Genomic DNA, 24,418 nt, shown 5'->3' on the forward strand with positions numbered 1-24,418 from the left:
CCCAAGAGAATATGAAGGAGAGGGATGTTCTTTCGATGTTCTATCCTATATGGATTTGAATGTACTACATGAAAAATAATTTTAAGTTTAATCCTGTAAATAACATTAACATTTTATATGATCAACACTTCCTTAGTTGGTTAGTTATTATTAGATCTTAAACATATCGTTTAACCATTCACGCCAGACTAATCATCAAATATTATCAAAGTAACTAGCTAATTTCGAAGCCTCTTTCGCCATCTCTTCTTCACTCCGACGTCCCTTTCTCGCGAATCCATTACTTCTTTTCTCCAATCCTGGCTTATCATGTTCAGCTAATGCTGTATAAACATCGTCATTATTTTCAAAATCTCCTTTCTTCCTGGGTAATATATGGACGTGAACGTGTTCAATAGTCTGCCCTGCATCGGGTCCATCTTGAATTGAGATCGTCAAAGAAGATGCATTGAATTCTTCTTGAATGACACTTGAAATTTTCTGCGTGCTGATGAACAAGTCTGACACTTCCTCTTCTGTTAAATCCGCAAATCGCTTTACAACTCTAAAGGGAGAAACTAAAACATGTCCTTGAAGCACTGGCTTGATATTAACAAAACCAAACGACAATTTAGAGCGAAAGAAGACCACAGAAGGAGAAAGAATAATGGACCCAAACTTGAAGGCTTTTCCGGCCGCCATCTTGAATCTCAACCCTCAAGTGGTTCTGGGTATTGAGAGGTTACTCAGATTCCCAAGATGGCGGACGAGAAAGAACAGAACAGCGACAAGAAAAACGAACCGATTAAAATACCTCGTGGAAGGCCTAAATCTGGACGAGTATGGAAGAGTGAAAAAAATAAGTAAGTAGCTATCTTCTGTATAAATATTTTTCATATCGTATTTTGTTATTTGGACTTTTTCTTTCGTTTAAAGTCTTATTTATTGCTACACGTGACAACTTAACAACTTACCAAGGAGCTACATAGTCTAACAGTAATAGACTTGTCTTGTTCCGTAATTATCTATATATCCGGAATTATTTCCAGATAGAATTGCAAAGTAAAAGCTTGAATATTTTTTTTACGTTGCTTGTGTTTAAACTTATATAATTTGTCAGGAAGTCTACCATAATCAAGGTTAAGCCACTACACTCCGACTGGAAGAAAAAGCAAAAAGATAAACTGGAGAAGAAGCTACTCAAGGCGTATGAGAGTGAGCTGAAAGATACGGCAACTAAACAAAAAGAGGTAGGAACGTTTTGCTACAAAACATTAAAGTATTATCACCTATCTACTACTGTGCCATTAACATATTATACCTACACCTATATGTAATGCATCAATCTTCTAGTCTCCCTTTTACTTCTATCTATCCCTCCCCTTTGCTCTCTCTCCATTCCATCTCCTTCTCCAATCTCTCACTTCTTTCTCTCCACTTTCCTTTCACTTTTCCTACTGTCCCTTTCCTCTATCACTTCCCTCTCTCAACTCCTGGATCCCTTGTCATCGAGATTTTTTTGTTTCCCATACAGCTAGCACTGACATTGAAATAGTAATAATATTAATACTTATATAACTTGCTTGCCACATTCTTCATACATTAGGAGAAAAGAAAGAGGCAAGAAGAGAACAAAAAGAGACGGGAAGAAAATGAAAGAAAATCTCAAATTGTTCAAGTTGTAAGTATCTACTGAGTTCTCTGGTTTTCCTCCCAAGTCATAAAAATCAGCATGTGAGTTGAATGTTGCATAATAAAATATCAAGAAAGAGCCTATTATGGGGAGTGATATTTATAACATGAAAAAAAGCTCAGAGTTGAAATACTTCCTACAACTACAGCTAGAAATGTCCATTTTTTGCTGTTGCAGGACCATGCAAAAGTGATCTCTTTATTTCTTTGAATGTTATACACTTTTCTTTTATATTTATAGATAAAAGACACTTCCAAGATAAAGAAGATGAAAAAAAAGCATCTAAGACAAATAGAGACAAGATAGTATATCGTATTTGCAAATACTATACTTCCCATACAGTATTCTTGTCCATGGCATTTTCCTGCTTGCATCATTACAGCCTCGTACTTCCATATTCAAGGGGTACACCACATACATTGATACAACAATAGCTGAGCAAGATTTGGATAATCAAGATTCAAGTCTGGATTGATTGGCTGTAGGTTGAATGCTCCAGGTTCGATTTCACTGTTGCTCAGGTTTAGCCTCAATTATAGCTAGAGTATTCATGTGTGCTTGTGTAGGTCTGGTATTTCAAAATGTGTTGTCAAAGTTGGTGCATTTTATAAGGGTCAATATTTAAGGAAGTGAGGCTAAACCAGAGTAAGTAATCAGTTGACTTGTCTCTCTTCATGAATGTATGGTTCAGTAGCTTTTATTCTATATTATATGTGTGTATGTTGTGGGGGTGGGGTTGGGGAATCTCCTTTTCCAGGAAGGGGAAGGGAAGGTATCGCACACTTGCAACAAGTTATTTAGGCTGAGAAAAACTCTTAATTTTATTTGTTTGTTAATGGCATCAAATTTATCACAGCCATTACAGATAAACAGTAGTAAATAGTTATGAAACTCCATTAAATTGATATGAATAAATACATCATAAAATATTGCTGATATATATTAAGTTAAATTCAAATTCATCACATCCATTACAGATTGACAGTAGTAAAAGTTATGAAACTCCATAAAATTGATGAAAAAATATACATCATAGAATATTGCTGATATCTATTAAATTAAAATTATTTAAAATACACTTAACTGTTAATTGGAATCCAAGAACCCATTGTTATATCACACAGTTAATACCAGTATGCTCACCATCCCTTGGTTATTGCTTCTTCTTTGTTAGAAAAGAGATAGATCTTTGCAATATGAAGTTAAAACAAAAGTGAGACTTTTGACCATTTGATGAAGTCCAACCAACAATCAGCCAATGATGTAAATGTTTTTTTTGGCATGTACTGTAAATTATTGAGTGAAAAATGTAAAGCAGCATAAAAGTTATTAATACAAGTCACACAAGTGGCTTTGCGAACATATTAACGTTCAACATCTTGATTTCATGATGGGTGCTCTACCAACTGAGCTACTGAGTTGACTATAGAGTACAAGGATTACCTCTGATGATGAACACTTGTTTTCAAATATGATTATATATTATTTAACCTTTCCACAAAATTAAGTTCAAATTAATATTATTTATCCGTTTTATCCTTCCTTGGACCGACCAATTTTTCCCACCAACCGAAACCCCAGAAGTGTTCCTCATTAAACTTCGGTGGATCCCTGCGGATTGTCCGTCCTTTGTCATTTTTTTCTATTTCCAAATCACGAAGCTCCTTCCTCATTATATCATTGCTCCATGCCTGGTAGCTGGCTTCATCTCCCCAGTCTGAAGATGGTGCCGTGAGAGGTGTTAAAGGGAGATCCTGTGAACCCTGTTCTTTAGATTTCTCTTCCTTTTCAAGAAGATATTCTCTTCTCTTGTGTTCTCGAGTACGCCTTCTTTGCTCAGATCCTTGCCTCTCTTCTATCGTGCCAACATAAGGAACAAATAACTGAGGTATATGACTAGAAACTTGGTAAGGCTCACACTGCATTTCATTTAAACGTGATATACAACGCTTAAAGGAAAAGATCTCATCCTCCCCGGTTAAGATCCCAAGAGATCTTAGATCAAGCTGAGTAAGTTCTAAATCATAAGCCATTTCTCCTATCATCTCTAAATGCATTTTGTCATTATATGTAGGCCTCTCGTCTTCCTTCGGTATAAGCTGAAACAATTCCTCGGGTTTACTAGCTGCAGAACAATAGAACTTTACTCTGCTTTCATATGCGGCATCCACTAAACTTAAAAACCTGCGTGCTTCATTCTTCTGGTATATACTCATTCGTGGTATATTTTCCACAAATACGGTATGGTAATGATTACATATTGTGATGTAATCAGCTGGTCCAAGAGGTGACCGGCAAAGTTCTTCAAAGGTAAACCTTGCCACACCATTGACTGAAGCTATCGGCACGACAACATTGCGGCCATAAACCTGTAATGCTGTTCGTGTCAGTTTAGTATCTGGGCCAACTGCGTCACAGAAAGCTTGGTTGAAGAGTTTCTCAGTTCGTGAATCTGTAGGAAAAAAGTAGGTTGCCTTGCCTCTTTTCTGGGTATTTCTGTAATCCATTCCAGACTCCATAGCAACCTGTTCACAGTTGTCATTCAATAAACCCATCAGTGACATCACAGATGCTTTTGCCTCAGTCTCTCGACCAAATGAGGATGCACCAAGGTCAGTAGGTGATCGATTAGATGTTGCCACAACAACAAGACCTCTATCAAACATGTTTTGGAATATTCCTTCAAGAAGACGAACAGAGCCGTAGTCAGTAACTTGCATTTCATCAAAACAGAGTAGCCAGGCTTCGCTAGTTAACTTATCTGCTAGATTATGTATTGGTGTTGTATCAAATGTGCTCTTGTCATCTGGGCAGCAGAGGTTCCAATGATTTATCTCGGAATACAGCTGGAGCATGAAGCTGTAAAAATGTACACGCTTCTTGTGCTTTGTTGGTACCGATTCATAGAACATGTCCATCAGAACTGTCTTGCCTGTACCAACACCACCATAGAGGTATAGACCTTTGGGAACATTACTACCTATTGAATAAATAGGACTTATGATTAGTGATCCATACCATCTTACAGCGCAACGTGCAAACATTTGACTACGTTTGATGTATTCGCATACTTCATAGCCCTTGTAGCTTGAAAGTTAACAGGTTTCTCACCTGGTTCAGATGTCTCTGTCACTGTACTCTCGGGTCTATCCATTGGATTGTAGTCCTTAACTCGTTCGTAAAGATCCTGTAGCTTTGAAACAGCTCGTAGTTGACAAGCATCAGGTTTCAATACTTTCTTTTCCAGGTGTGAGTTGTATAAATGCAGAGGACCTTGAGTGATGGTAGATTTGTATCGGGGTGAAATAGGTGTTATTCTTTGAACATAAGAAATCAGTGGAGTGACTGCCTTGATCTTACGGCCAACTCGATACATCGCTAGAAGACACTGTAAATGGTTTTTCTGACAAATTATATATCTAAAAAAATGCTAAAGCTGCTAGAAAAATCGGATGTAATAAAGGAAAATAACTCCAATCAAAGAGACGCCATTACATAACAACATTACGCTGAGTGTCTGCTGACCAGTAATACTGCTGCTTCATTTACAAGTACCACAGGAAACCCAACGAACTTTCCAGATTAAAGATCATAATGATGATCATGATTATTAGCGATAATTAAAATTTGCGATAATGTTGATAGATAATAATGAAGATGATATAGCTTGTGATTATGATGATCAATAAGCAGCATTGTTGACGATAAAATCAAATAGTAGCATCGAGTCTAACTCGAAATTTTCAATCTTTTATTGTTTTGGTAATCAATAGTATTTCTGTGTTCTTACAATTAATTTATTTACATGTGGTTTTATTTGTGATAGTTACACCATGAGAATCCAGATTTTGAAGAACGATGTATGTCTTTGTGTTGAACAATAATGTTTTTCCATTTAATACGGTAAGAGTTTGATATTTCATAGTGAAGCTAAAAGCTAATATCTTTTCGAATCTTTCCTATATGTGTACTTTTTCTGAATTAAATTTTATTTGATATAATTATAAGCGTTCCAATCTTAGCAAATGAGAACAGGCTTGAACTTAGTTTTCACATCTTCGGATTTAAAAGCGCAAGCCGTGCATATAGCGATCCAGTTCTTATCATCAATATTTCTTTATTTTTAAACAAATTACGATTTCGGTATGACTGTGAAAAGTTAAGAATAGTGTCGTGCCATCACCGTGAAACTGCTGCGTCTCAATTCTGATTGGATGAGAAGTAAGCTCACAGTTTGTGACTGACTAAAGGAACAGTAATACGTCTAATGATAGTGCGTAACATGTTGCGCAACATTTTGCGGAACGCTGGATGATGGTGTTGAAAGTTGCAGAGCGATGCTGCTCGATGCCATTTCCATTCACAGAACAACAACATTAGTTGCGCAACAACACAGCAAAGAGAAGATTATGCGCGCAACATTGGCTTGCAATTTGTATCGCAATTTGTATCGCATAATTTTCTGGCTGTATTTCTTTTTAAGCGTGACCGTGGCGGCGTGTGTCGTGTTTCCCCCCGGCCCACAGTCATACAAAATTAACTTTAACATATATGTCAGGCTACATTTACACTAAGGAAGGGAGACGCTATGGCTAGGGCTAACACTTTTGTTTTTGGTGTCCCCGGGAGGGGGAGGGGGGGGGGGAAAGAAAACAAAAGAGTTGTTCCAAGCACCAGGGCCACATTACCTTCATGTAAATGGCGCCTTATATTTGCTTGCTCTTTTATTTCTAAGTGAAGACTAAGCTCAAGCCAAATAAAATATCAAATATCTCAACGGGATGGATTAAGATCAAGCCTCATATTGCTATTGATTATGTCCTGAGTTTGGCGGTAAAGGTACTGTCTGGTAAGATATATTTTCATTTGATGGTTGCATATATCGGGGTATATGGACCGGATATGGGGCATTCCGGTGATCCCGTAGAGCTGGGAATCCCCGGTAAACAGCAGTTGAGTTGACAGGCGAAGTGGGATGGTTTACTGGCGATGTCACGGTGTAACTGATCCCTACCCCTCCAGGGACAGTAACACTTATAGGTGACGTCATAATAGGTTGGGAATATGATTTGTCCATGTTATCCATAGGAAGACTGCTAACCATACTACACTGCCGGCTCGCTGAGAACGAAGAAATAGCAATAGTCAAGATAAGTAGTCAACATTTTGTGCTCTCTTCTTATCTATCTTTGACCAAATCTAACGAGAAGAGGCAAATATATACCAAAGAGCTACTATTGCTAGTCTAAGGGACCCGTGTCACTATTCTCACTAAGTCGGAGGGGTGGGGGGTGAAGGAGAAAATGTTTTTGATGCAAAACATTTTCCAGACCCCAACCTAATAGCATTCAAGTTTTTCGGGTACCCCCTTCAATCGTTTAAAAAATTCTCCCATTCCTCCTTTTGACCTTTCAAGCCCCCCATGTTCCACTAAAAAGTATGAGGGCCCCCATTTTCTCCTCTACCCCCCTCCACTCCCCTCCCCTCCGACTTAAATAATGACTGGTTCCTAACTTACCCATCATCATGTTGCGACTGTCTACTGGAGCTTCTGTTCTTGTTGGTGATGGATACGTATTATCGCTAGATTGTCTCGGTCGATTCGAAGATAAGGATGGACCAGATGATTCCATCTGCTTCATTACTTCTACCACACTAAAAACGACAGAGTCAGTTACTAAGCTAGAAAATTGTGCAAGTAAGACAGACAGACAGACCGACAGACCGACAGACCGACCTACAGGATACACAGATAGACATACATAAAGACTGACAGAAAGGGAGACAGACAGACAAACAGGCCTAAGCTTCATTAATTTTTAAGGACGCAATCTGGAAAAAAATTAGTGAAAATTCCAAAATGTTTTAAAAAGTCGGACCTAGTGGTATTTGATTCTTTAAGCGTGCATCTTGGGGCTGTTTAGGGGACGAAATATACGCCATCTTGTAAATAGGTCTCCCAAAATAGCCTCACGATGTATTTGAATGCCAGCTTGACTCAGTTTTCCCGCCTCAACCTTGGAATGGCTAATAGTCATTCATGTAACCATCTGTAAATATCTATTGTTTGTAATATTGCGTGCGCGAGAGACATATTTTTCTTCAACAAGACGACAAATCTGACCCTGTGGTTCTCAAGGTTGAATTATCTAAGCATTCCTTATCCAATTGAAGCAGCATCCCTACTGAACATCTGCTTGAGATGTCTGGACTCGTACAAGGTGAAAGCGGTTATCTACCATTTGAATTTACTGACCCTGGTTTGAATTTGCGGGAACCACTGGCGAACTGGCCATCGATTAACTGACCGTTCAAAAACACTTTAAGTTTGTTGATCGAATCTTAATAGGCTATAGTTTATTAACGGAAAGAACTGTTGACGGAAAGCAAATGGCGGGGTATTTTTGTAGGTCGATCTATGAGGATAATAACTGTACAGAGCAGTTTTAGTAACACTGTAACGGAATCTTAAAGTCTTGAGGCCTTCTTTAGATAAGGTTGCGCAAGGCGATTTAGTGTCAGATACTGTGCCTCTCTACTCTCTGGAGTGTTCAATACTAAGTGAACAGACAGTATCACATCAGCAAAAGCTCGTACTCACCAGTCATCTGGATCGCAGTCACGAAAGCCTTTAGCAAATGGGTTACTGGCAATTTTCAACTGTGTTATCTGCAAGGAATCAAGAGTTTACAGTTGAGTGAAGTATTTGCGGTATTTCAGTCTAATAGTTCTGCTAGAAAAGTGCGCAAAGTTCAAAGCTGCATTTGAGATAAAGAAGGGAAAAAAAAAAAAAAAAAAAACATCTTAAAAACAGTACAAAATAATTGATCAAAGAACATTTTTTCACATTTTGCGCAAAATGCGCGCAAGTTAGAACAGCGCGCAAATGCCACACCTACAACTACAAGAAAAAAGAAAAAAGAATAGAAAAAAAAAAAACGAAATAAACTCAGCTAGTAAAATGATACATACGAAAATAAATGCAGTTACAAAATAACTAGGTAAAGTAGAATTAATCGTTTTTAATTTTTCTAAGCCACTTGAACTCATCGAGGTAATTCAAATAGAGTATTATTTACGACCGATTTCAGTCAACGTTTTCGCGCACCAACTGTTTTCGATACAGCAATTCAAAAAATAAATACACTTGTAAATCTTGCTTAAATATCATCAGGGGCGTAGGGCGTAGGGGAGGGGGCCAAATTCAAAAATCCACCATTTTGTTTGGGTCTCCGAAACGCCGAGGGGAAAAGCATTAAAAAACGACATTACTTTGAACGCTTTTTTTTAAAAACGAATTCTAAAAAGCCCCCATCTCGTTGTCATGAAGAGGGCCCCTGGTCCCGTTGGTCACCCCTCTGCCTACGCCCCTGATTGTAGATTTTGTTTTTCGAAATTTTCATTAACGGGATTTTGATACACAGTCAATAGTCAAGATTAAACCAGGATACTTTAAGGAGGTATTTTATCGTAGATTAAATAGTTGAAATTGCACACAACACCGAAGACTTGTGGAATTGTTTGATTTGTGGTCAACAAGGCGTATCTTCTCGAACCACAAGCAAAAACATCAGAGAAAGAGACTCTGGTTTGGCAGGGTATTAATCATTCAAGAATTACGATATCTGCTGCTTAAAACCCAAGCTTCAAATTAGCTGTGAAGCGTCTGCATATGGTAAAGCAGACGCTGTCAAGATAATTGATATTAAAATACTTGCGAGGGAAGAGCAGCGCAACGTCTACGAGAGAGAAATAAAACGAAGACCTCTGCTATGCGATACCGAAATTACACTGATTTTCTATCCATTTCGCACATTAAGTAATATTTAAACAAGTTCTAGTTTCAAACTAAGCACTTGATTGAGCTATAAGCGCATTTCGTGCAATAATTCAAAGTGTTCCACAAGTCATTAAGATAGCAAATCTAATTAAGTGGGGCATTGATAACTGGACGTGACCTCGACCCCCTTCAAGACGTCACATCTTACCATGTGATTCTGATAAGCAGTCACTGCCATGAACTGACACTCCGTGAAGACGAAGGTGCGAATGTGATCTCGCTTGACGTCCTGTAGATTGGCGCTCGTGCTTTTCTCGGAGGTTACTAGAACGATGTGGAAGCGGGGCTGGTACTTGTGCATCGAATTCAAAATTATCTGCAATAAATCATATTAATTATATAAATCATATAACGGCAATACAACTGTATACCTTGGGCGTATAATGTTTCCCATTTCAAACCATGTGTCATTCCTTTGAGTATTGTTTCTTTGTTTAACGGTCGTGTATAAATTTGACACATATGGCTTCAAAGGCAATGGTTTTCACATTCAGACTTTCATAAAAATATCGACTCTTGAAACTTTCCTAGAGTGTATGCGAGCTTAGCCTTGAAACCAGGAGTTTCTCGTTTTTTTCCTTCTAATTTATTTTGTTTACCGACCCCAGGAGTGAGGCTAAGACCGCATACACTGGCGTTCTAAGAGTCGTCAATATGGATATCACTCAACAAAAAAATTTATTTTAAAGAGATGACACGTGGTCTGAAATGGGAAAACATTACGCCTGAGATAAAGAGGTCTGTTATTAATATGAACGGTTGGCTATTATTTAATGAAAATAAGTTTAAACAACATTAATGCCTGGCATTCTGAATTAATGTAATATTAAAATAATAATATTAATAATATTAAATCAGGTAACGAGCTCCCAACTTCTTCTTTATTTCGATTTTGATGATAATTATTATCACGCTGCTACCTCGTAATTTGTGTTATCATCAATCTTTTAGAGGCTTTTAAGGAATAGGATACCATGCATACCATAAAGCTCTTTAACTTGGGCGTAATGATTTCCCATCTCAGATCACGTGTTATTCCCCAGAGTATCATATTTTTGTTTAACGGTTGCGCACGAGAGGACACATGAATATGGATATAACTCAAACAAAGGATATTATTCTCAAGGGAACGACAGGTGGTCTGAAATGGGAAAACATTACGCCCAAGGTATAAAGATGTCTATAGTATGCGTGGGGGTAATGAGCAATATACCCCATAACTTCAAGGTAATTAATATTTTCCCATTTTTGAGCAGTCACGACCAACATCCCAAAAGAGACCCACGTGACATTTCGTTAATACACGTCATACTCACGTGACCATTATCGTCCATCAGGTTATTGGTCAGTTTGAGTTTATCAAAAGACACGATCTGTTTCATCCACTGGGCGCCAGTACACGGTGAATCAGGGTGAATGTGCACGCGTCCAGGTACACTGGGATCAGCTTTTCCCGCCACTAACCACTTGGAGCTGTGGAAGGCGTACCGGTAACGTTTGTCATCAACGGGAACAAAGTCCATCATCAGGATGTATTTGACGTTAGGGTCCAGACCGAATAGACGAACTTGGAATGGGGGGAACATTCTCCTGCAGAACGAAGAACGAATGAAGGGTAAATAAAGATTTATTCTCGAGGTCCATAACTATAATAATGGACTTCTGGTACAGTTTAGGTGCGAATGATGCAGACGTCTCTAAGTATTGCACCAAAATTTACTAAAATTCCTTCAATATATGATCTATCTTTTAGAGCTGTGTTTAAACTCAAGCTGTTGGACTGTTTTCAAAGCGAGAAGGTATTTATCTATCCATTTCTTCAACTATTCATCCTTATTTTCATTTTCATTTATTCAACAATTTATTCCATCTATTCATCCATCCATCCATCCTTCCATCCATCCATCCATCCATCCATCCATCCATCCATCCATCCATCCATCCATCCATCCAAGTATACTTTTGTTCATATATCCTTTCATCCTCATTTCTTTCTCCTTTCCATCCTTTCCTCCACCAGCTCCCATATATCCCACCTAGTTAACTTCTCCTCATCAAATATTCATACAATCCTCCCTTAACGACGCATCCATCCCACCACTCCTCGTGTAATCATCCAAGATCTTAAATGAGATTAAGAATTTCCGCCAGAACAACATTCATAATAACCTACACCAATTTAACGTAACCCTAAGTATCCAACATGCCAAGATTTCAATAAATCTTCCTCTAAAGTCAGACTTTTAATCTAAGATGCATATTTCAAATTAATCATTCTCGCCATGATACGAGTATTAAATATCCAAGAGTGTTTTTGTGTTCTTCAGAAATCATTAGAGAGGTATTCCAGCGACCATACTTTAAAATAATCATGGGAATAAACCCGTTATTAATCGTACTTAAATGTTTTTTCGGGGTAATCGTTATGGTGATTAGAGTCATAACCAGCTGCGAGAGACAGCCATTATTCGCTCCCAGTGTGAATGACAATCGAATACTTCAGTATTGCCAAATGTTTTCCAGATGTACAAAGCCATTAAGGAGATACTTTAGCTTGCTCTCGGATGCCCTCAATGAGCATCATCAAGCCTAACAACTATCACTTGTGGTTTGGCAATGCTCTCTCCCAGCCTCAAACATTCTGACAATTTTGATTTTGTTTCTTTAAAATATCGCATATTTTGAATTTTTTAGGCTTGGAAACTATTTTATAATGGAGTAATATTTTCTGCGTTTTCACAAACATATAAGTAATTTCTTTTCGAAAATTACCAAATATCAATTATCTTTTATGATATATACTTTATTTATTATATATAATTTTATCTCTTGCCATAGCGTACCAGAGTTTTATTTCAAACGTACTTTGTTTTTTTTGTTGTTGTTGGAAATGTTGGTGCGTTTGTTTGCATTTTTCTAAATTCTCCAATGTTATTCTCCTGTATGTTTATTTGTATGCAATGCTCTTCATTCCTGTAACTTCATTCTTGTAACCCCATTAATTGTACTTTGAAACCATCAAACCAGCAAAGGGTGACCCTGGCTGTTAGGAATGTTCATCGCTAACAGAGTCATCCAAAATAGATTAGATTACACTACAAGTTGCCTCGGGGCTCTTGTCTCGATCTATTTCGCAGGCGATGAGAGAAGCACTCGCTAAATTTAACTCCAGGAGCCCCTTACGCCCAAAGGTGACCAAATTAAAACACTTCAACTTACAGGGTAAACGCTGAATGTCACGAAAACCAAACAGCTTCGACAAAAGTAAAAATATACTCTGAAACGTGTGGAAAAAACTTCGCAGTGAAAGTGAGACGAATTTGACACGTTTGGTTTACAAGGATGTGAGAATAACAGGATTAGTTATAATAAAAACTAATAGCATTAAAAATATATTATTGAAAAATTGCTTCATTACAAAATCCTTGAAATTTTAAAAAGAAGTTGTGTTTTAGTCAATGCAGAGAACCGTTCTACACAAAGATACAATAGTATTTCTCTTAAATGACCCGTAGTCCACGCAGTGGAGATAGCCTGGTGATATTGGAAATATTGATTGCACGAAATGATAGACTTAGAGCTCGAAGAACGACATGTCTAGATAAAGGATGTATTCTTATCTCAATTTTTAGAAAATATAAACACGATTTAGGAAAACTTAAGTCATTAGGGATTAAAAAAGAGGGCTTTTTACTCTGATAAACCAGTGTGTAATATGAACGAGCTTGCACGTATCACGCTGCGCATTTGATAATATTCACATAGATTTTGCACCTTATAAGTATTAGATATAATAATAATTATTATTGTTCACGTTGGAACGTCTCAACATATCTTCTTTCAAAGGGATTCTATTTTCAACACAGATAGTATTTATACTCGAGTCTTAGTGCTAAGAGGCTAAGACGAGTATAAATGATACAAAAACGTTGAGTTGTATATACGAGTCCGAGGTCATTCATATTTCATCATAACAGATTCAATTCCCTTGTCTTTCCGCAAACCTGTTATGTGAGGAAAAGATGTACTTCACACGCTCATTTATACGTACTTATCTTATAACATACACGCGCTTCTGTCATAACCACAGCTAGAATCTATCTTTTCGCGCTTAGATAGTTTCCCCACTTAACCCTAAGCACTGCAACCACTGTCGAGCAGACCAACGCTCACTACATATTTCCATGATTTTGATCATTTGTCGAGCTCACGAGTAGACTCTGCGAGGACACTCTGCCAGCAAGGCTCACGAAGCTCAACATTGAAAGACGGTTTTCTTCGAAACGTTTGTGACTGGTGTTGTACAAACGTATCAATGCATAACACAGAAATTGCTGGTCGATATCTTCGAAATCTTATAGTTTAAAAAGCCGAAGTTAAGATTGCTGGCCATGGCTAAATCTACAAAAGTTCGTCGCACAGAAAATTCAGAGAGATAGAGGACATGACCCAGCGAAAGTTTTCGCTGCGTAGTAGTTTTAGTAGCAAGAGGTATTGATGGTGGTGGTAGTAGTTACACAGGGAATGATCGTAGTAGTGGTAGTGAAAGCCGGATCTAGAATGTGTCGAGTGGTGGTGGTAGTCGTCGTCGTATCATAGTTGTATTTGGAATAGTCGTAGCAATTGTAGTTAGTATAGTAGTGGTGGTGGTGATAGAGGAAGTAGTAATAGTGGTTATGGAAGTGGTTGTGATGTGGTGGTGGTAGTTGCGGTAGTCGTAGCTGTTGTGGTTGTGGTGGTTGCAGTTGTAATAGTGGTACTGAGCAATTGTGGTTAGTAGTGGTGGACTGGTAGTAGCCTAGTGATAGGGGTAGTAGTGATAATTGTGGTAATAATAAATGTGCTGGTGGTAGTTGTGAAAATCGTAGTGATTGTGGTGGTAGAAGTAGTACTAGTAGTTAAATATTGTTTCTATACTAAATATTACCTTTTGCAGCAGCAAAAGTAGTAAAAGTGAAGAATCAAAAATAGGAAAAAACATAAAATTGTAAGTCTTTTTTCCTTCCTTCAGGACAACCATTATATTTACTGCAAACTGTTTCTTCTGTACAGCTATTAGATAAGATTACAATTTCTATCTTTACATGTAACAAGTCTGATTCAGTGAAAAACCTCTGTAAATCGTTACATCCTTTATTTTCATTTCGTGTATTCAGGAAATGACATATCTTCAATCAATCAATTCAATCAATCAAATTCAAATGGTTTCCTAAATCTCCGAAAACAAATTATCATCATTAAACAGTCAAAAATAAACTTCCTTGCCCGCAACATAACGATTCAAAGACTCAGGAAAATAAAAGGATAGAGAGCTGTTATGGAATGTAAAGCAAAAAATAATAATACAATGTTTTTGAATGACAAAAGCATGCTTTGAAAATGTTTTGCTCTAAAACACAGCTGCCACGGAACCATTCTACATACTACATCTTTCTTTACAAATACGAAAAGCAGGCACAGAGAAATTTGCTCCTAAGAGAAGCATTTTATATAATAATTTGTGATGGCGGATAAGTTTTACTGAACTGCCTCAACGCTAGACTTTGCTATACTGTAGAGTGACTGACAAAGTGCAACGGCACTGTGCAACTAGTGTAAAAAACGACTTTGATTTTCTTCTACGCCGCGAATGAATACAGAAAAAAGTGAAGGGAAATATCCTTCCTTTTTACCCGAAATACTCATGTTTTACTCTCTTTATTGAGCACACTGATTCCGATCCTGATGAAAAAGGGGTAATTTTGCTTCAGGTGCCATTTAGTCAAGCCATGGGATGTATGTATGAAGCTAGAAAAGTAGTGTGTGTTCCCCCATATACTGGGGAATGCATATGAAAGAGCGGCTCGATTTATCGTGGTAAATCATAATGATAGCTATTTATGAGGCCAAAACTGGGTTAAACCAACATGTTTTAGATGATGTTAAGCATAATAACTTAAATCTAAATACCATGAACACACTGTAACATGTGCATCTGGACCTCTGTTCGAAGTGACTGCGAGACATCGTTAGGGAGTACTTTGACGATGGATACCAATTCAATGGCGCGAAAGGAATAAATAGCTGCGCGCTCGCTTAAACTTTGTCATATGCAGTAAACTATGATGTTATCTTTCATATTCTCAAAAGTCTTAACCTTAAACTAAAATCTGGCATTGAGATTGTGCGTGGAATGAGTGTGTGGATTTAGCTCCGAAACTAAGAGATGTCTTTGATGAAGTGCGCAAATTCGAACTTTTAAATATAATATATCTTTAAGTTCTTTTTCAGTTTGCTGTTAAAATCTACTTTGTACTTGAATTTCGGCAATTCAAAATTTTGCTAGGCCAATCCTCGCCTCTTCCATAGAGCACGCTTAGCATGCAGAGCCCAACAAACCGTGCACTAAAGTATGTGAATGCATGGTGGTCATATAGTTGGATTCGCGCTGTCACCTTTACACTCGTATGCATGATTCCCTTCAACGTTATATTTCAAGAATGTCAGTATTAGAAATATATTCTGTTTGAGAATAAGAGGAAATTTCGAAAATACCAGAAGCTAGATTCCTCATTTGTAACGACGAAAATTTATCTGAACCATGATGAAGAAGCTGGATGAGTGGCGCTTGTGAAGACATGATACAGAACTGGCTGGTAGGATATTATGCTTGCTTGCTATAAATAACGGTTTATTTATTTGTAGTTAATGTCAAGATTATTCGTTATACCAGGCTTTCTCTCTCGAGTGGAAGAAAATGATTCCTTCTCATAAATTTACAAAGTTATTTTTGCAGTTTTTGCTTCATAACCTGCTAATAATACCGGCTGTCTGAAGAGAATATTACTTTGCGCTATCTACATTTACTTCACAATTGCTATTCCGTTGACCAAATTATGTGCAGAAAATATAACAAAGACAAGAAGTATGTAACATAATGGCTTTTCACTCTGGCTATGAAGTTTCTAGAGAATTCCTAGCAGTTGTTAAGTAGCTTAGTCCACAGACAGGGGTAGACTTGAAAGGGTTTAAATCTCCGCGCTATAAAGTTACTCTGTGTTGGCGAAGTTGCGGCAGATTCAGTTGTCAATATCAGATGCTGGATCATAACGCGTGGGAATTGTAAAAATAAGCCAAAACGTTGGGAGAAACGTTTGAAGTATAATGCTCAGAAAAAAGTCTTGATATTTTAGCTAAATATTTTCTAATATCCAGCTGTGTAAATTTTATGTCATGTAGGATAAAGCATGGCTATTTATTCTTCAGAAAATATTTTTCTTCTTCAACAAGTGACTCCAAGTTTACGATAAAAACAAAACGTTAACACAAAATTACAAATCAAACAAGGCTACCTAATCCTTTAGACAACTAGAGTGACCACAAACAACGTTTTTTGTTTTTTTTAGGAAATACAAACAAACAAATTTTATCCTCTTTGAATTCCAAAGACAGTTCGGAACGCGTGGAGAAAGAGATTTTTCTTTATTTTTGCTCGAGTAAGGAAAAACGTTGATATTAACTGGAACGTTCTGCAGTATTCTCGGAGGAATGTTCACTGAAAGGAGATGTGTACATTTGTGTTTTTGACGGATTTGCTGAGACACATTCTTGTAAAACCAAACAAAAACTTAAACTATCAGATAAAAGGAAAATACGAAGAGTTTTGTTAAAGAGGAAAAAACATTTGTGTTTTGAACGAACTGAAGATACTCGACCTTAATGTTGAAGGACTTAGATATTTAAAAAAATACTGAAATACAGTTTTGTTTTGAAAAGAAGCTTGAAGTTTAAGAGCAAGAAGTTTAGTTATTCATTTAAAAGGCTAATGTTTAAATTTCACGAGCTCATTTTTGGCTCAAGAATTTTTTGCGTTGGTATATATTGGTGTTCTCAACAGGATGGTGTGTGAAATCCAAACCAATTACTGAAGAACGGAAGTCGTCCATCTTACTACATCAACTACGACAATCTTTCTCAACTATGCTACCATTAGATAAAACCAATAGTTCGGACCACAGTTCGTCTCTAAACTCAAGGAAGAAACAAGATAAGGAACAGTACAAGTTAACAGATGTTAGAACATCACCACAAAAGGGAACTTACTTAGGCCACACACGCGAAAGAGCAGTCAACTGAGTTTCTTGTCAAAGAAAATAAAGCTACTGCTGTTTTAAGCATTCAGAAAATGGCCTTTGTTTGTGTAAGTTGAGCAATCATAGCAAACACAGTGTCATTTTTTAACGGGTTTAACAGGCGTTCGTTGCAATGTAAACTATTGAAGATGTTAATGTTTTTCTTACATCAGTGAGTTACAATCCTTTTCACCTTTGTCTGTAACCATTAACGGCTTAAAATACACGAGCCAAGTGATTGAAAAGACATTTCTTCTGCGATTATTTTAAGTACTCGTGTGCCTAATAAATACTTAAGATCATTTTGATTCAATACTTAGCGAATTTAGAAAAACCAATAGTCAAATAAAAAGCGCAATTTTGAAACATTAACCAAGCTTGTATAAAAATGCAAGTTGTTTTCATTTAAAGCATAAAAATGATTCTAGAATGACTATATAATTTAGGTCAGTTCCTCTGTGACTTTCTCGATTTATGTGGAGAAGTATTCGTAGACAATTGCTCATGGTATTTACTTTCAATTAATGGAATGTAAATAACGAGAGGATGAACTTGTTTGAAAGTTGTTAAGATATTGACTCATGAAACACTTCGTAAGTTTGTTCGCATTTCTTTGTGTACCCAGTTAGATCTTGGTTATTTATCCATAGGAATCCTACCTCATTATCACAATAATTATTATTGGAATAAATATAAGGCATCGAACTCCCATTAGAGAGCCAGTTCAAAAAATAAAAACGCAATTATCTAAATCAAACTAGAAGTAAATTTTCATTCTGTCCCAAAGAGCTGAATGAACCAAATAGCTTAGATAGTAATGGTTTGATATTGTTTAATCTAGTTAGCTAGATAAATAAATATCTGGTTTAAAAACCTTATATTTGGCAATAACACATTGAAGGATCATTCAAAGTCGCATCTTACCTTCCAGCTTTAGTAACGATCATCTCAGTCCCTAAGGAATAGAATTCATCCCATAAATTTTTCATTTCTAATTCTACCCGAAGATGCTGTAAGCTACTGGCTGTCGGTGTAGTAGGGGGAGAGGCCGTAGCTGAAGACGGGGACGAATGCTCGGACGAGGAACCATCTTCCAAGTTCCTAGGAACGGATACCTGCGAGGACGAATTCGTGGAAAGCTTCTTTCCTGTTCCGGCGTTACGAAGATGTTCTGTTGAAACAATCATAATCTAAATGGAAATCATCTTAGGTTTTATGCCCACTGAACGACAATTTATGTCTAATTGATTAACCAGATTGTGGGAACTCCGTGCGCAGTGGTAAATATTCTGCGAGCATCCATTGCTGGAGTTATCGTAAAAGGAATTTCACCACTTCATGTTTCAGAAATATCAAGCTTTAAAACCTTTGGTAAGATGATTCCTGAGCTAAAAACTGTGAGAAAACAATTATAATACTTCGTGGATGAGTAAAGTGTGTCTTAATGACTCAACTAGTCATTTGTAGGGCATCATCATGATCAATAACTATTACCATAACGTGGTCTTCGTAAGTGCAGATGTAAAAGGAATCCAAATCCTTAGATACTAAAGCAATTCCCTTTGGATATTGAAAACTGGATCTTTACCTTACCTTCTAAATAACTCAGTATCATTATATCTCAGGCTTATGAAGCTAACTGTGTGTCGTTTGTACTCGTTCAGGCTACGTCAACGTGAGTGTTGCTGCAGCAGGACACTATATAGAATTACTGGCACTAGAGGTCTTAGTATGCGTATACCTATCATGCCAAAATCAATTGCAACCCCACTTTGACATTTCACATGTTCAACGTAAACAAATCGGAAAATGCGCACAACGATGATCAAAATTGTCACTGTACCTTCCATGTCTCGCGTGAAGTTCTGCGAGTCCCAGCCGAAAATGGGACTCTGTCTGTTGACGTCAAACAGTTCTGAAAGCTGGGATGCGTCGATAAGATGTGCAATAGAGAAGGCGTTAGCTTTAGGAGACAGGAAACCGGAGGAGTCCATCAATGAAATAACTACTGCCCTGTAACGATCCTTGATGCAGGGCAGATGCGGCTGGAACTGAGCTTTGGGATTCGCGCTCTTTTGGAAGTGGCGATTGAAGGCTTCGAAGAGTGGATGAACGCCGTCGCGTCATGCAAGGCTTGAAATCGGTCTTACTGAATGCTGTGCGATACCCTAAAGATGGAATTCTCAGTATCTAGATGATTTAAACCCTACGTCACTCAACGGTCCAATTATCTGAACAAAAACCTGTCACCTGAGACGTTGAAGTGCAAAGAATGATGCGCAGAAAGACGTGCGCTGTAAACGGTCACTTTCTCAATCATTGATCGTGTAAACACGAAATAGTATTCCCTTAGATCGATCTTCGTTCAAGAAATCGCATGGATTTGTGTGAGAGTTATTTCAAGAGGGCAGACAAGAAAGGATTTCCGCTTTGCGATTGAAGGGACGTTCTTCATGCCAGAGTAAGCTCGCAGCGGTTTGGAATAACACACTGACGGTATAGGATATCGATTGACCACAAGTATTGCCGTGTATAAGGACAAACCTATCATTGAGATAAACTCCAAGTGCTCGTCTTTCCTTCTCAGTCAATCTTCCTAAAAGTCAAACCGTCATCGAATATAATCGGTAATGTGTGACAAGAACGTGGTAAAGCGTTTTGATTGGCGAAGGTCATTAAATAAAGATCACCCGATTTGCTCTAACACTAACAGTGAAAGCACCAGGATAAAACCATTCCTCTTTCAAAACAAAAACCCTCTGCAATGCATATCGCAGTCATTTTCTGATTGCAAGTATCTTGCATGTATTGGCAATGTGTTTCTGCCAACACTCGCGATGGGGTGTTGGGAAAACAATTACTGTACAACAGCTCTGTTATCATAGCTACTTATTCTATTAGAGACTTGTCAATCACCGATCTCCAACAATCTCGAGGCGAAAACCCGCTCGTTGGCAGCCGTGCATTACAAGCTTTAAGAAAGGATCTATCAACGAGAGTGTTATCGAAAAGAACTGAATCATGCATGTCTTGTCCCAGGAAAGGAGAACTTATTAAAGCGCTTCTTGATCCGTGCTGAACAACACCAAACTTCTCGATATATATTTTTCATGTTAGTCTTGTCATGTGTGAATGCGCATTCCTTAACTCAGATTTTCACCTCGTTGATGCTTTTACAGATGTTGGTTATTTTGTAAGATTCTGCGCACTTTTTCGAGCACTACATCTTAAAAACCAGGAAGTTTTACAAGTTGATTTTACTTGTGAGAGACAGAATTATCAATAACGATTTTTGTGTGTGGGTTATAATGGTAGGTCTTGGTTACTGCTTGGTAAGATCATCGGCGTAAAAACCTGATCTTGGGAATAAAAACAACCCTGACCTCGAAAATGACATGCTTGATATATTTCACTGAACACCAGGAACACACGCATTAGTTTTTGTAAGATTACGGTTTGCGATAGCAGCGCTAATGCACAAAAATAGCTGCCAACTAGTCTGCGTAATGTTTAGCTTCAACAACCCATGGCGTTTAACAGCCAGGATTTTGATATTTACGAATCTCTGTCAAAATACTCTTGACACGATCATTTTAGACAAGCGTGTTTGTCTTGTGGCTGGAGTGGACAGACAGACAGACCTATAGTATGGTACTGCCAGATCTTGAGGACACTGGTGTATATCAATTAACTATACCATTGACCTCGGATTTTGCCGCGCTCATGCAACCAGCATATTAGGTCTAGATGGGCCGTATCTTTTTATGAAGTATATGTATATCGAAGGGCGGCTTCTGATCGTGAAGACATTCCGAGACAAAGTTAACAGCCCTCTACTAATCTAATAAAGTAGCATGCACGTGATCATGATAGTGAGACAGTCAGTACACGTCGCAGCCACTGCTCAGAACTCAACAGACCAATAAATTCTATGTTAAGATCTTATTTTTGCATTAATAAATGTGTTACCAGATCAGTCTTTCCGCCACTTGGAATACATTCGATATTCGTGATAGTTATATAGGCCTGAGATCAGTGGCACAAATTCGTACACAATTTTTTTCAAAGGGGCGTGGTGGGGTGTAAAAGGGACCCTTAGCTTGTTCAGCTTCGTTGGGTGATTATTCGTTATAAATGTGATTGAAATTTCTCCCTAATAGCTGCCAGGGCTGCATGAGGTACATGATCGCTATAGGTATTTTGAAGCTGTTCTCATTAGGGAATATGCTAGTTCCATTGAATATGCCTTCCCATTCATCAATGGTGCGCTGGGAATGTCCCAAATGCACCTAGACAAATGATGAGATTGGGAGCCTTTATTTCAAACCCTGCTAACATCCTACTTCTTTAAACAACCATCGTGTTTTACACCCTCTAAGTTCCTTTCTAATTTGTCTAAACTAACGAGAGTAAACACTTCTGAAACGCATTTGTACGAACTGAACGCGTTGACTATAGTTGGGTCATCCTATGCAAAACGACCGCTTAAATTCATCTCTTCAATAACCTGTAAATTTATAACAATACAAAAACAGTCGTAAATAAAATCCTGCCAAATCGTCTTACCCAAGGTGAACTGGTTAACAAACTGAAGCGTCACGAACACCTCAAACGGATTTCCTCTCGATTTGACCGAAGGGAAACGATGTCTGCGTCAACAGAATTTCATCACATATGCACATCCTGTCCTTATATCGCTGTAAATATTGGTTATGACCTCGATTCCACAGACAGGATTAAAACTACATTTAATTAACTGAATACTTTCAAATATCCTTGGATTATTAGTAAGCAATTACGGTAGACGCTCGTGATTTTATTTGCTCGTGAAAAAAGTCGTATATTTTTTCACGGGTCATAATAATATCACTATTGATCTTACTGACTTAAGAACACCCTGTTTAGTAAATGCATTCAACTGTAGCTATTGGTTCGTTTAATCTAATTTTACGGAAGTCATGTTTATTTATATCAATAGAAAATAGTGTGAATGAAATCTTGTTTTACAAAGGCCACATGCACTCGGGGGTCAACCTCATCTGTGTAAGGAAAGAGACGGCGGATTAGACAATTGACCTTAGTCAATAACACTGACGAAAACAAAATCATTTTATACTCGAGCTTTACCGACGATCAGAATCTGTTAAGTTTTGGTATATACGTCCAAATAAGCTGTAGAAGAAACACGGAAATTATTAGGAGTGGCTTTCAATGTTGGACTGATCAATCGTATTCATAATCTGAAAGAGATGAACATTTTCCACTAAACAAGACTCCATTTCAATTCTCATTCTCAAACGCATTTGTCCCAGTTTCAATTCTACAGATCCTATTCTCTTTTGAGCAGAAATATGGATAAATCCCAGTTTTTACTTTACTTCTTCAGGAACATGTTAAGTTCAAAATCTTTGTAGGGTCTCCGAACTGGCATTGATTTCCAACACTATTTATCATATCCCCTTATCCTTAGTTTCCCGATCGTCCTTGTCTCCATCCATCATCTTTTCTCACTCTCCTCTTTCTACACATCCTTTCTTATTCTTATCCTCCATTCCATAGTATAAAAGTCGTTTGTTGTAGTTGTTTACTTCACACCTGAAACGTCTGTTAAGTTTCCTTTCTTGAACACAAAGACAGACGCAAGTCGATTTATGGATGTCAATATTTGATTGCTGTATATATATATACTACCCGGCAGTAAAGGACTGAAAGATGAAAATGTCGACCAACAACCAGACAGGACGCAATATACCTTCTATCAACACATACCTCACCACGCAGCTCACTTCACTCACTCAGCTATACTTTGCGCAGATAAGAACTTCGATGAAATCACTAACCTCAGAGATTTTAGTAAGGCAAGGTTGTGAACATTTGAAACAACATCTTGACTTTGACAACATTAATCGTGTCCGTTTTTCAATGGGTTTTTGAAGAGTTGGTCTCTGAAGATCACGGAAAGAAATCCACGGATTTATGAGGATAATCATTGACCTCTTGTGCTCTGTTCATCAATATACCACGATGAGCAAGGATCAAGGATCCAACGATCTATGTACAAGACGCGTACCATATGTTTTCCAGCGGTTTTTGGGGGGGGGGGGGGGGGGGTTGTGTCCTTCCTGTGCTTCGAGAGTTGTTCTTCGTGTTCTTTGGTTTTTCTCACACTAAATTCCAATTCGGTCTGTGAGTTAGCGTATAGCTGGACCCCTCACTTAATTTAATCAGCCCAGAGGTTATTTCAGGGTTCGATATAATTGAAAGTGGTGTTTACAACTTGAGGTCGGCTCCAGCATTGCTCTTCGTTATACGGAAGTCTAAGCGGAAGGGTTTTCAAGCAAGATAAATTGCTTTATCAACATTGTTTTTCAAAGACATATGTTTCTAACTAAAGGATGGACCATTAGTTGAGGGGGGAGGTTGTAGGAATTTATATTGCACGATATTTCTTTTTGTAAGTTCCCTTGCACACATTTTTTTCTTTTTTGGTTGGGGGGGAGGGGTGGGGACTGTTTGCTCGATATTTCAGTACTGAAAGGATAGGTTGCGCTATATTGTTTTCGTAGGTGAAGTGCAGTGCTTGGTCGATATTTTTTGGGGGATTTAAGCAACCTCTCCCCGGCCCATCCATTGTCTAATGGTCCGCCCTTAACAAGCATTACTGATTATAAAATTACTAAGTACTTTATAAGGCTAAATATTTACGTTGGTTAAACCTCTTAATCCAATTTGTAGGAGAGGAAAAGTCGCTTTTCTTTCAGCTAAAAATCTCAACTTATTCGTGAGTAGGCAAGC

The 24,418-nt window shown here is 37.8% G+C and overlaps 4 protein-coding genes across 6 annotated transcripts; 1 reads left to right on the plus strand and 3 right to left on the minus strand.

The window, feature by feature from the left end:
- Window positions 1-71: 71 nt before the first annotated feature.
- On the minus strand, window positions 72-681 carry LOC116290366 (bis(5'-adenosyl)-triphosphatase-like). Its single transcript, XM_031697385.2, has one exon. The coding sequence runs from the start codon at window positions 679-681 to the stop codon at window positions 196-198; it is 486 nt and encodes a 161-aa protein (XP_031553245.1). The 3' UTR covers window positions 72-195.
- Window positions 682-7,197, plus strand: LOC116290369 (coiled-coil domain-containing protein 86). Of its 2 annotated transcripts, XR_004196452.2 has the most exons (6): window positions 682-842; window positions 1,100-1,229; window positions 1,586-1,660; window positions 1,913-2,153; window positions 5,499-5,575; window positions 6,761-7,197. XR_004196452.2 is itself a non-coding variant. In XM_031697387.2 (4 exons), exons 1-4 carry the CDS (start codon window positions 739-741, stop codon window positions 1,976-1,978), a joined length of 375 nt encoding a protein of 124 aa, XP_031553247.1. In that variant the 5' UTR covers window positions 682-738; the 3' UTR covers window positions 1,979-3,036. The 2 variants fall into 2 exon arrangements, 1 of the variants encoding a protein (XP_031553247.1); XM_031697387.2 differs by lacking the exons at window positions 5,499-5,575; window positions 6,761-7,197 and having other exon boundaries at window positions 1,913-3,036.
- On the minus strand, window positions 3,157-5,364 carry LOC116290362 (AFG1-like ATPase). The gene is made up of 2 exons (XM_031697372.2): window positions 4,784-5,364; window positions 3,157-4,652 (listed from the first exon to the last, which is right to left on the minus strand). The coding sequence occupies exons 1-2, from the start codon at window positions 5,046-5,048 to the stop codon at window positions 3,193-3,195; spliced, it is 1,725 nt and encodes a 574-aa protein (XP_031553232.1). The 5' UTR covers window positions 5,049-5,364; the 3' UTR covers window positions 3,157-3,192.
- Window positions 6,455-20,368, minus strand: LOC116290364 (T-box transcription factor TBX20). Of its 2 annotated transcripts, none has more exons than XM_031697380.2 (7): window positions 19,467-20,368; window positions 18,548-18,794; window positions 10,829-11,102; window positions 9,661-9,828; window positions 8,274-8,341; window positions 7,191-7,327; window positions 6,455-6,793 (listed from the first exon to the last, which is right to left on the minus strand). In XM_031697380.2, the coding sequence occupies exons 1-7, from the start codon at window positions 19,615-19,617 to the stop codon at window positions 6,480-6,482; spliced, it is 1,359 nt and encodes a 452-aa protein (XP_031553240.2). In that variant the 5' UTR covers window positions 19,618-20,368; the 3' UTR covers window positions 6,455-6,479. The 2 variants fall into 2 exon arrangements, with proteins under 2 accessions (XP_031553240.2, XP_031553242.2); XM_031697382.2 differs by lacking the exon at window positions 19,467-20,368 and adding an exon at window positions 19,217-19,426.
- Between the last annotated feature and the right edge of the window lie 4,050 nt (window positions 20,369-24,418).

This window comes from Actinia tenebrosa, unplaced genomic scaffold, assembly GCF_029948245.1.
Source record: "Actinia tenebrosa isolate PJP-AT-01 unplaced genomic scaffold, QUT_ActTen_1.0 PGA_scaffold1__47_contigs__length_23844297, whole genome shotgun sequence".
Classification (NCBI taxonomy): domain Eukaryota; kingdom Metazoa; phylum Cnidaria; class Anthozoa; order Actiniaria; family Actiniidae; genus Actinia; species Actinia tenebrosa.